At 37.3% G+C, this 13,569-nt stretch overlaps 1 protein-coding gene across 3 annotated transcripts in view; it reads left to right on the top strand.

Moving 5' to 3' along the window:
* The window catches only part of LOC145673353 (transmembrane and coiled-coil domain-containing protein 4-like), a 77,117-nt gene that overhangs the window by 11,402 nt on the left and 52,146 nt on the right, over nucleotides 1–13,569 (top strand). For all 3 annotated transcript variants that reach the window (XM_081742986.1, XM_081742985.1, XM_081742987.1), the window contains exons 2-4: nucleotides 2,721–2,975; nucleotides 7,506–7,672; nucleotides 11,896–12,040. In XM_081742986.1, coding sequence (XP_081599112.1) covers nucleotides 2,876–2,975; nucleotides 7,506–7,672; nucleotides 11,896–12,040 — 412 coding nt within the window. In that variant the 5' untranslated portion in view covers nucleotides 2,721–2,875. The remainder of the gene's footprint in view (nucleotides 1–2,720; nucleotides 2,976–7,505; nucleotides 7,673–11,895; nucleotides 12,041–13,569) is intronic.

Here is a 13,569-nt window from a genome sequence, read left to right as displayed (position 1 = left end):
TTTAGGAATTTAGCTATGCTCTAGTCAATAACTCAAGATTCTTGGAGAACAGTGGTTTACTTTTCTGATGACCTCGTTGAGCGAATTTCTAACTTTGGAAAATGACATGTTAATTTTTATTAATCATTTTTCCCTGTAGTTATATTTATCGATGACGGTGAATGTCGGACTTCAGGCACCAGTGGTTTTTTTTCTTCTTTCTTTTGAATTCTATGTCTAAACTCAGTGAAAAGTTTGTTTAGATGTGGTTTGCGGTTTCGTTTTTTTTTTTTCTTAATTTTTTAAATTGAAAGCTATTACAAATTCACAGTTGTTCAGTGCTTTTTCTCGTCCTGTAATACCTCGATAAAATTTGTCTTTTTCTCAATAGAACAGATGAATTTCGGTATTGAAAGTTTCGAACTGTACAGACTAAATTTAAAGCCTTTATTAAAAATCTCATCCAATTTCTGAGGGACTTGATGTTTGGTCAAATTATAAAAATGATTTTGGGTTTTTCATATCTTATGTAAATAGTTATAATGCCTGTTAACACTGTTTGGGTAATAGGAACTTTCTGAATACTTTCGTGAAATTCGATTGCATTCTCCTTGACTCTTCTGTGGAATATAGCAGATTTCCCTTACTCTCGATGTATTTTGAAGCATTTATCTGACTACGTTTACTTAAGATGAGTGTGAACGCTGTGTCCCCTTATTTTTCATGAAGAGTTTATACAGGGTGTTTCAAAATAACATCGACAACGTTTGGGAGGTGATACCTGACACCAAGATAAGACAAAAAGTATAGACCAACTTGGGTGCACAAATGCTTCATTTCGGAGTTATGGGCTGCCGAAATCACGAAAAATTGAACTTTAAAGTCCATAGCTCCAAAACTATGGGACGTACTGAAGTCGGGTCAAGACTTCATTTAGGAACTGTCATGTGCTCTATCCAAATATCCATGTTTCAGAATACTGCGGTACTTCCACAACCATTTTTATAGAGGTAGTTGGTTAGTACTTCTAATTATATGCCAGTAGCTAAAGTCCCTATATAAAAACTATTGTGGAAGTACCGCAGGATTCTGAAACATGGATATTTGGATAGAGCACATGACAGTTCCTAAGGGAAGTCTTGACCCGACTTCGGTAGGTTCGATAGTTTTAGAACTATGGACCTATAAAGTTCAATTTTTCGTGATTTCGGCAGCCTATAACTCCGAAAGGAAGCATTTATGCACCCAAGTTGGTCTATACTTTTTGTCTTATCTTGGTGTCAGGAATCACCTCCCAAACGTTGTCGATGTTATTTTGAAACACCCTGTATAAACTCTTCATGAAAAATAACGGGATACAGCGTTCACACTCATCTTAAGTAAACGTAGTCAGATAAATGCTTCAAAATACATCGAGAGTAAGGGAAATCTGCTATATTCCACAGAAGAGTCAAGGAGAATGCAATCGAATTTCACGAAAGTATTCAGAAAGTTCCTATTACCCAAACAGTGTTAACAGGCATTACAACTATTTACATAAGATATGGAAAACCCAAAATTTCAATGCTCATTAAAAATATATATTAATAAAGAGACTCTAAAAAGATAATTATATTTAGAAAAGAAGGAACTTGAGAAGCATGTAAAAGTGTTGAAACTTCAAGATTTGAAAGTTAACCAAAAAACTCAGATATTACAGAAGAAGAAACTTAAGTAACGTTTATTGGTTGTAGACAATCATATATAGGCCAAATTATGATGTATGTTTACGTGTTTATGTGTATGAGTGTATTCAGAATGCTGAATTGTTATCGCTAGTGTATAATTATTGTTTGGCACTAATGTTTTTTGTATTCCAAATACAGTAAGTTTGATTTATAATGAGTATTTACAGTAAGAAAGTATGCTTATACTTTGATTTATAATAAGAATTTACAATAAGAAAGTATGCGTATACTTTGCTTATAATAGGTATTTACAGTAAGAAAGTATACTTTGACTTATAGGAAGTAATTAGAATAGGAAAATGCTTAGATGCTTTTACTTTGCTTATAATAAGTATTTACAGTAAGAGAGTATACTTTGACATATAAGAAGTAATTAGAATAGGAAAGATGCCTATATGCTTTTACTTTGCTTATAATAAGTATTTACAGTAAGAAAGTATACTTTGACTTATAAGAAGTAATTAGAATAGGAAAGAGGCGTAGATGCTTTTACTTTGCTTATAATAAGTATTTACAGTAAGAAAGTATACTTTGACTTATAAGAAGTAATTAGAATAGGAAAGAGGCTTAGATGCTTTTACTTTGCTTATAATAAGTATTTACAGTAAGAAAGTATACGGTATTTAGAAAATGAAAAGGAGAGCGTTGATTGACTACGGGAATGGTGGAGGCTGATTAAAGAATATATATTTAATTTTTTTTTTCCAAATCTAATCATAAGTGATAGTGTTCATGGTGTCATGGATCAGGAAAAATTTGCTTAAACAAAAATTTACTTAAACTTAATGGTAATTATAATTCAGGGAGATCTATAGCAGAATTTCAGTGAACCATAAAATATGAGTTGCTGCCTTTTCAAGAGCTCCACTTCTGAAGTAGGAAAGGGAACTAATTGTACTATATTCAAAATTATTGTTTTATATTCGTTAAATCTTATTTTTCCTGTGGGAGTAAGAGGTACTCGTAATAGTATTACAGTAAACTTATTTTATTTATTTATTTATTTATTTACAGGTTAATGCACAAAACAGGCCCACTCCTTCCAATTCAAAGAAACTAAATCAAGAACTGCAACTGTACATATCACAACGGTGCTCAATCCACTATCACTATTGGAATATTTTGTATAAAGATTCTCCAGTTCGGTGACGTTCCTTGGCGCTTCAGCGATGGCTACAAAGGACTCAGGGTCAGACTCTGAAGTGGAGCAGGGTATTGATGCTTCCCTTATTACAGATGAGCAGCAGAACAAAGTTGCTCAAGGAACACGTGAGTATACTTTTTTTTAAAATTTATTTTGCTTATTATATATAGTGCATGAAATTACACTAATGAAAGCCTTTTGTTGTTATAGGTTAGGTAAAGAGTGGCGACATATTTTATAGTAGTAAGCAGACTGTTATCAATGATAATCTTCTGTCTTTTGCAGACAATTTGCCGCCGAATTGAGTTTTCATGCATACTAAGCTCCTTTGGTTTATTTAATATTACTTTCCCTATCACGGATTATAATTTTTTCTCGGTGTTGGGGGGGGGGGGGCACAGTGACTCAGTGGTAGAGCGCTTACCTCTGGTGTGTGGAGTTCATGGTTCGATCCCCGGCCAAGTAAATTGACAACATTGTGTGCGTTGCTTTTCTTGTTTACTCGCGTTTCCTCCCGCATTCTCATTCCACCTACACTTTCATCATCATACACTTGCCTTAATCATCGTGGGACGGTACACTGAAAGATTTGAATATTTTTCTCAGTGTCAACTAATTTATCTTAGTTCTCACGTCTATAAGTTTTTATTTTTTTCTTTTTTCGACGCTTCAGGTCATCCTTTAAAGATTATGCAAAATTAGTGCTTTAAATTAAATTTTCTAGTGGGAAGGCATAGCGTAGAAGAAATGGATGAATTTTGTTATCCTGGCAGCATTATTACAAATAAAAGTAGATACACGAGAGAAGTGAAAGCAAAGATTGTAATGACAAAATTGGTCTTCCAAAACAAGAGAAGTACTATTATAAGTACGAATTTAAACCTTCGAACCAAGAAAACAGTTTATAAAAGAACAGCGTGTTGAATCTTTTGATGATATATGGAAATGAAGCATCTGCATTTGAAAGCTGCTGAAATGCTTTTTTTTTTTTTTTTTTTTTTTTAAGATTTAATAGGACCAGGTGATTAGATAGAAAAGAAGAGCAACATAGATGTACTTAAAGGCGTAGATGAAACAGAAGTAGTAAAAAGTAATCCATTATTTTGGCATGACGTTGAAGGCTTGACTTACCATAGTTAGAATGATCCGATTTAGGTCCCATATGCGCTGTTTTGTTCGATAACGTGTTGCCATTTGGAAGGTAATATCATGATGCCTCTTTCATAGAAGCCCTTGTCCCTAGTGGCAAAAAATTGAGACAGTCGATTTTCACAAGCCTCTCTTGAAGCGACTTTTTCACCAGCAAACGTGTTCGCCATGGACAGGAACAGATGGTAATCACTCGGTGCCAGGTCCGGACTATAAGGTGGATGCATAAGAACTTCCCAACCAAGCTCCCGGAGCTTCTATCGATATGTGTGGCCTGGCGTTGTCCTGGTGGAACACAATGCCTCTCCTATTGGCCAAAGCTGGCCGCTTCTGGGCGATTGCTGCCTTCAGACGGTCAATTGTTGACAGTACAGTTCCGAGTTAAGGGTTTGGTCGTAGGGGAGCAGCTCATAGTAGATAATTCCCTGCCAATCTCACTAAACACACAACAAAACCTTCCTGGCCGTCAATCCTGGCTTGGACACCGTTTGCGCCGGCTCACCGCGCTTCGACCACGACCGTTTTCGCGTGACGACGTCGTAAGTGATCCACTTTTGATCGCCAGTCACCAACTGCTTCAGAAATGGGTCGATTTTGTTGCGATTCAGCAGCGATTCGCAGATGGAAATTCGGTCCATGAGGTTTTTTTGCGTTAACTTGTGTGGCACCCATACATCAAGCTTCTTTTTGTATCCAGCCTTATGCAAATTGTTCCGCACGGTTTGTGCAATGTTTAACTCTTGGGCAATCGACACAGTGCGTACATGACGGTCGGACGCGACAATGTCCATGACATTTTATCGACATTTTCGACACTTGGCCTTCCAATGTGTGGTGCATCTTTGACGTCAGAATTACCGGAACGGAATCGACGAAACCAAAATTGCGCGTGATTGGATGTTACAGTATCAGGACCATAAACACTATTCACATTTGCAGCCGCCTGGCTTGCGTTTTCGCCTTTATCGAAGAAAAACTGTAAAATATAGCGTATTTTCTATTTGCTAGTGTCCATTTTGACTCGCGCTCACACAACACTGAGTCAACTCATCACAACTATCTGAACAGTGTTTGTAGTACGCAATTTCATCGTTTGAACGCCATCTCGTTGAACCCGATCGGACTTATACAACGCGAGATCACTGAAGTCATCTATTGGCAAAATAATTTGGATTACTTTTTACTACATCAGATATAATGGAAATTACAGGGAAGAAAAAAGTTGTGATCGGTCATCTGATAAGATGTATCCTTCTCGTAGCAAATGCTGTGGAAGGAAACAAGTGTAGATAATCACCAAGATTTTCATACGTAAAGAATACGTGGAATGAAATACTCTGCAGGTCGTACTAGAACATGAAAAGAGTAGCATTAAACCATATGAGACAGTCTATGGTTGTAGCAATAAGACTTGGCCTTTAAAGGAAGATGATAATAAGTAGCAGTATTTGCAAATAGTAGCTATAGGATGCATATTGAATACTTGAAGATTTGAATATTTTTAAAGCATGCTTTGCTTAGTTTAAAAAAAAAATACAATTATACTAAAAAGTAATAAATAAAACAAAACGTAGTAAGAAGTAAAAAAAAAAAAAAAAAAAAGAATACGTTTTCTAGAAAATTACTGTAAGAACAAGAATTATAGGAATGATCCAAAAATGGATCAAAAGATTGCGATCTTGGCTAATAATTAGTTTTTGGACCAGGAACCACAAAAGTTTTGAACGGCCCCTAAATCGAGTTTTAGTATTTATTTACGGAATAAGCACATCATACTGAGTTAAGTGATAGTTTGCGTTTGGCTACACTATATGTAGTTCTCCAGATATAAGGCCTCCAAGAAAATTTTTGCCTGAAATATTTGGTCTAGGAATTAATTCGTGCGGGTGGACAAGAGATGGCGCAACGAACGGAGCGTCCCACAGTTCCGTGTATCCACACATGTGTTGCAAACCCCTGTCATCGCGTATCGTTCGTAGTATAGGGCAGTGGATTAAAGCGTCAACAACACCAGTTTGTAGTTAAGTGAACATGGCGCAATTTGTGCCTGATAAAGTGTTTTTGCGGGGTGTTCTGCTGCATTACTTTAACATGCAGAAAAGTGCGACTGAAAGTCATCGTATTTTGGTGGAAGTGTATGGTGACCATGCTCTAGCTGAGCGAACGTGTCAGAAGTGGTTTGCACGGTTTAGAAGTGATGATTTCGGCTTGGCAGACCAAGAGCGAGCTGGACAGCCAAAAAAATTTCAAGACGAAGAATTGACAGCATTGCTCGAGCAGGATTCGTGTCAAACGCAGGAACAACTTGCAGCAGCATTAGGCGTTGATCAAACAACAGTCTCCAAACGCTTGAAAGCCATGGGGATGATTCAAAAGATGTCACATTGGGTTCCACATGAATTGAAAGACAGAGACGTTGAAAGACGAAAAACCATTTGCGAATTGCTGCTTCAACGACAGAGCAGAAAGGGGTTTTTGCATCGAATTATTACGGGTGATGAGAAGTGGATCCATTACGAGAACCCTAAACGAAAAAAGGCCTGGGTGAAACCAGGTGAACCAGGTCCATCACAACCAAAACGAGATATTCACTGTGCAAAGGTTATGCTGTGCATATGGTGGGATATGAAAGGTGTGGTGTACTATGAGCTGCTGCAACCGGGTGAAACTATGAATGGAGAATGTTATCGACGACAATTAATGCGTTTGAAGCAAGCTCTGGCCAGAACACGACCAGAATGGGAGAACAGACATGATAAACTTATTGTTCAACATGATAACGCTCGCCCACATGTCGCAAAACCGGTCAAAACCTATTTAGGAAATGTCGGATGGGAAGTTTTACCCCACCCGCCGTATTCACCAGACGTTGCTCCTTCGGACTACTACTTGTTCGATTGCATGAACAACGATTTGATTGGACAGCGGTTTACTTCTTCAGAAGATATCGAAACATGGGTCTCTGACTGGATCGCTTCCAAGGATGAGGACTTCTTTCGCCACGGAATCCGTACATTGCCTGACAGATGGGCGAAAGTGGTGGCTAGCGATGGACAATATTTTTCTTAAGGTATTTATGTATTTTGTGTTTGTACTACAGCTTCAATGTGTGCGTACCAACAGCACGAATTAATTCCTAGACCAAATATATTGGATCTTTTGATTAAAAAAAAAAATCGTACCTATGGATGACAAAACGTATCTATGGATTTCGAAGTTCTTACGATCAGCTATATTATATATATTATACCGTATGGCTAATTACGTAATATAATTCAGTTCAGTGTTTCTTTCCGTTTTTCGAGCAAAGCCAATCTTTTCTTCAAACAAGATAGTTAAAATAGTTACATACAATATTATGTATGAGTGTTTTATAGTTCTTTATAAAACAGGCCACAAATTAGGTGTACATTTCCTTCTTTCGAAAAGTTCAAATTTTAAATGATGAACTAATTTTTAATTTTTTTTTTATCGGATTTATATAACTTTTCTTTTTCTTTCTTCAGATCATGATCCACGTCAATTAAGAAGTTTGCTGTCCGATGCAGGAACTTACTCTTATGCTGCCATATGTGCCTTAGCATTACATGAACTTTTTGATAATGAGTGGGACAGACCGTTCAGCCAGCGATGCATCCATCTGCTCCTTCAATATTTACAACTACCATCTCAAGTAAGTAACCTAGAAATTACTTTGTTTTAGAAGATAAACTTAAATCTTGACATATGTAAAGAGAGAAAGAAATGCAGACTGGAGTGAGAATCGAACCTGTGTCCGACCTACTGTGCTGATGAGGTAACTACCACGTAACCAAGTTCTCTTCCCGAACAATCGTACACTCTACCATTCATGAGATCGGGTGCTCAGTCATTAAGAGCACATGTACTGCATCACAACTCGTGCTTGTGTTTAGACATTCCAGAACGCCTCTCATTGAATTATAAGCACCCCGGACAAAAATTTACGAAGTGCGTACTTTATTGGTCAATAATGCGTTACATCACTACAGGCGCAGATTATAGCTTTTGTTTTCTGTGAAATGCTGTCGATGTGGGAGAGGATTACGTTCAAGTCCAGTTTGATCCATTGCTGGAACAACTGCACCTGCAGAGCGGCCAACGTGGAGGGATTTTGATATCCCCTCTCCACGTACCGTTCGAACATGTCCAAAATTTTCTCGATAACGTCAAGATCTGGCGAATTCGCGGGCCAGGTGAAATGTTGGGTGTCTCTCTTATGTTCAGCAAACTAATCCCATACAATCCTTGCTCGGTAAACGGTGTAGTTGTTGTTTTAATATTGGGACTCTGGGAGGTGACCATCTCGCAGAAACTGGACAAATAGCAACACTTCATTATCCAGAATTGATACGTAATCCACCGCTTTAAGGGGCCCACATCAGCACCCGAAATATACCCCCACAACTGTAACCTCTCTTTTGTACAGCTCTTTACACACACACAGCTTTATAGGCTTCTTTTTCTCGCTACATCATCCTGGAGCGGCCGTCATTGGAATAGAGGCAGAACCGGGATTCGCCTGACCAGAGGATGCGTTCGCCTGTTCCCTCGCCATAACAGGTCAGTTTTATTCTGTATGGCAGTCACCCTGGGACGTACCTTGGCAACGCGCCTGAATATGTTTACACCACACAGCTCTCGTCGCAGGGTTCACTCAGAGACTTAATGACTGGTTCCTGCACTGTACTCCTGCAGCAGTTCCTACTAGGTTTGAAATGGTTTATAGGTTGCTAATCTCCCTATATGTCTACTGTCGCGCTTGGACATGATGGGTTTCCTGCCACTGTTGCTCCGAGAGGATTGGTCTCTGCCAGACGCCTTCCACTTTACATGGACAGTACTGAGCGTGGATTCAGATACGCCAACAAACTGCACCACTTCTCGCATAATATGCACATGTTCACGCCCGAAAACAATGGCTCCCTTTTGTCACTCGGCCCATGGCTCAACCTGAAATGAAATGATACCGTATCAGCATACATCTTACCAGCCGCAAACTGTCACAAGTAACATACAATATTCACTTTCGTTGTATCTACAAGCATATTGCTATGCCAGATCACTTTCCACAAGGCTCCTAGGATGCACACATTTCGTAATCTTTTGTCCAGGGTGCTTATATTACATATGATGAACTGAAGAAATAATTGATTTTATATCACTGCCGTATATGAGTAAACTCAATTATATACAAAGAGTGAAAAGATGCACGACTGGTCCGTTAATATAACCAGATTTTCCGTACCGATATGGTATCTACTACGCTACCTATTCCGATCACTGAATACCCATACATTCAACCATTCTTGACTCTCATCATGGACAACCTAGTATCTGTATTGTATAACACTCTAACTGTGTGGATTTATGTATGATAAATTGAGGAAATAGCTAATTCTATATATAATTAATTTCTGTATAGATCCGAATTCATTGATATAAAGGGATTGAAAAAAAAAAAATGTATAACTGGATCGAGAATTGAACTTGGACTAGTCGTAAATTTTTCACTCTTTGTGCATAATTGAATAACAGAATATATATGAGGCGTCCTGAGTAGTAAGGACGAACTTTAAAAAAAATCTGGTGTAATCTAATGCTCGGAAATTACATTTGAGGTGTTCGGGTAGTAATACCCAACTGCTCTGTAGCAGCCAGTTCTCGTGCCTATATATGTAGTTTGAAGAAGTCGCTCTCTTTCCCTTAGAAAATGCAGTTTCAAATAAATTGACTATTTTGACTGATCAGAGTGTATTTTCAGGAAGCAAGTCTTTGTTGAGTTCTCTTTTACCACTCGAAAGGCCACACTTTCTCTATTTAAAAACACAGTAGTCATTTCCTCAAAAATTTAGAATTTCAGTGCATTTCGCCGTACTTTCTACTTAGTGGTTCTAATATCAGGAAACGCTATCCGTTACTATATGTCATGCATTAGATGTAAGTTCTTGTCCAGAGTTCTGTACCTACAACGAAAGATAGGTGTCATACAATTTGGTGACTTTTCTATGGTTACAGCAGAATGTATCTTGCTGACGAAGGGGCAAAATAGCTTTGTTAATAAAGAGAAGATGAGTTGTTTGCAATTTAAATTTAATTTAACTGCAACAGGTGTTTATCAATACAGTGGTTGGTACATTTACAAGTATAGAGTCGAGTTTGAACGATCCTTGGGGTTAAAATATTTCCGAAAAAACATTGTTGGGAGAGACAAGCTACAATCCTTTAATAAAGGGTACAGTTGCCCTAGTACAATCAAGCAACAGTGTTCATTGAGGGGTTTTCCATATTTTAGAAGGATATTATGGAAATGTTCGAACGTGACTAGGATGTACTGCCAGAGCAAGCAGGCTGTTCTACAGTGGAAAGAAGAAAATGCCCTATATCGAAACATACTTTGATGTGGCTAGCACGAAGAATGCAAATACATACATAGTCTTTGTCAAGAGTGTAAGAAAAGTGTAACAGCCCTTTAAGGAATCATTAGTCAGAATTTGCAACTGGAAGTAAAACATAAGCTGGGTGTTCACTCTCTCACCAATCATAACATGTAAGAATGGAGAGTGCACTGCAACGGCTTTATGACAGTATGTATCGAGTGACAAAACAATATGTTGTGACTATATGAGGCCTGGATGAACTTCTCAACTTTCAAACAGATCTGTGTCATTTTACTACCATCTCAAGGGTGCCAAGGACCTGGAAAACTGGGTTCACATTTGCTTCGAAATGTATCTCAGCAGATTTACGGTGGTGAGAGGACTTTACTATAAAGATAAACTTTCGCTGCACAGATTTTCGTAAAATGTCAAGACAAATGTATCGTGTTGTCAACAGATGTCTGCAAGCGTCCGTGTTGGCGAGATAATTCTTCTTTGTACGGTGTTGAAATATCAAAGGTGTACATTCATCAAGACAAGCACCCAGCCATGGCTCGAACAGCCGTCGTATACATGGTACGCATTTCACGTGAAATTGTTATTTGGGCTGTACCGTATTTGGACATCCTGTGGAATCTCCGGATACAATAAGAATGCATTTTTATGCATTTGGTTTTTTGAAGAAAGTAGTCACAAAACCACGTCCACGTTCAGCGTTTGGTTTGTGGAAAGTGTGCCAGGGAGAGTTTGACCAAGTTTATCAGTCTCCAATGAAAATTCCAGTGTTGAGATTTTGTCTACAGTCAGTACTATCTTACAAAATACAATCGCTGGTGAAAACACGGTTTCATGTTCTAGTGCAAGGCTCTCGATTTTGTTTCCATAAATGTGGACCTACCTTTTATCTAGATTTTCCAAGCATAGCAGGAGTTTTACAATCTGTTTGGTCTAAACGACTGAGTACCAACGAGATGGATAGAGTAGTGGTTAATGCACTTGCACTGTAACTCGGAGATCCAGGTTCGATTCGTGGCTCAGTCGTTTTCCTTATCCTTGTCATTTCAGAGAATTTGCACCTCTGAAAAATGTGGTGAAAGAGAAAATCGATTTTGTTCTGTCAACAGAAAACCACAGTTTCATAGTAGCCAGGACGGTTTATACTGTCATGCGATATAGTGTGCTTTTTGAACTCATGAAGAAGCAGTAAAATGTTATTGGTTATGTAGACAATACACACCAGGAAAAAGGTTGGTTTATTGTATTAGAGTTTAACATATCTTGTAGCAGCGAAGCTTTGTGAGGCGTGGACCTACAGTGTAATGTGGATTCCGAATAACTTAGTGCACCCGCCAGGAATCAAACTCGGATCTGCTGTACCAGGCAAAAGAATGTAGGTAGACAAAGACTAACTCTGTTTTCAGTTGCAGCCTTTTTACCTTGAAATCATTAAATGTTTGTTTCTTACATTGAAAATAATTACTTTTTTTTTATTTTTGAGGTTGAACCGGTGATGATCAGTCTTCTAGAAGGACAAGGTGGACAATCACCAGATGCTTATATTGAACTCCTTTTGAGTGAAAAGCCCTTAAATGGAAATGGGCTGCTTGTCTTAGAGGATCTTATTCTCTTTGCCGTACAGGGAGGTGAGAAGAGTATATTATAATTGAATTTTCTATTTATATTCTTTTAAACTTAACTAAATGGAACATAGAGAATTCAGCGAAAGGCTTGAAAAATTAAAATACTTATAAGCTATTACGTAGATATCTTGAATATCGCATGTATGAAAACATTGACAATATATGCAGGCGTTTCGAAGTACACACAAACATTCTCAGAGTACATGTAGAAAAAGAGAAAGAAATAAGGAAATTTTATAGATGTACAGAAAGTCAAACCGTATGTTAGTCTAGGGCATCAACCTTCTCTTCTTTTTGTATAGTTTGAAGACGATCCCTTGATGACCGAAGATCTTAGTATTATATCTAATATATATATATATATATATATATATATATATATATTGTATGTTAAATAACTGAAAGGAACCACTTTCTGGAATATTCTATTGAATGTTCCTATATTAGATTAATTTGTTCTGGTTTTATTTAATCGCTAGAACTTTTTCAAGTGACATAAAAAAAAAAAAAAATTATGTGCCGTCGGCGTTCAGGCAAAAGTCACTAACTCCAGAAACAAACGAATGGAGTTAAGTACTTTTTCCGGTAGGATAACGATTCACAAGGTGAAATACAAGACGTTCTAACATTGTCTGGCTAGATGAGCAGATTACATTGTTATCCTAAGGATAATTACGCTTAGCATCACAATTTCACCTGCTACATTTAGCCTCACAATGTTAGAAAGTCTTGTATTTCACCTTGTGTTTCATTATCCTACTGGAAGAAGTACATAACTCCATTCGTTTGTTTTTGGAGTTAGTGACTTCTGCCTGAACGCTGACGATATATAACTGCAAGAAAAGATTTGAGTTTGCCAAGACGATGCAAAATATGGAAATCTGTTTCAGTTGTGGTTCCTGCCAGATAGTCCATGATTTCTTTTCAGACGCGATAAAAGAAACGACCTAGTTTGTTTATATGTGTTGAAAACCATTAACTACTACGGCTCTGATGAGTTACTGCATGCATGTTGTGGAATCACTACTGTTGCGTTTATCTGAGTTACGAGGGGTAAGAGTGTTGGGAGGATAGATGCGGATGGTTTTCTGTGTTATTGTCCAGGATTGACAATACAAGCAGTACTAGTCAATAGACATGCTCTATTTCTCGTTTTGTTTTCTTAGTGTTGTGTTTTGAAGAAGAAAATCAAAACATCAGAAAATTTGCCACACAAAGTATTCCGGTTTGATGCTAGAGGAATTATGTATAAAATATTAGATTTCTATAAAGAAGAAAAACAATGTATTGTAGCTAGACGTGTTAACATTAATGCTTTTCTTTTTCTAATATATATATATATATATATATATATATATATATATATATATATATATATAAACTTCAACAATTGAACATTCTGCATTGAATTAATTAATAGCTTAAGAGGGGAATTAAAGAACTATACAGTGTATATACTATGTTCATGTTGCTTAGTTATTACTGTAATTTTAAAATACATTTTCATTTTATTTCCATGAACATGAAATAAA

This window comes from Thermobia domestica, chromosome 16 (genome assembly GCF_964235325.1).
Source record: "Thermobia domestica chromosome 16, izTheDome1.hap1.1, whole genome shotgun sequence".
Classification (NCBI taxonomy): Eukaryota; Metazoa; Arthropoda; class Insecta; order Zygentoma; family Lepismatidae; genus Thermobia; species Thermobia domestica.
The sequence above is the reverse complement of the archived record's forward strand: the minus strand, read 5'-3'. Positions and strand labels throughout refer to the sequence as shown.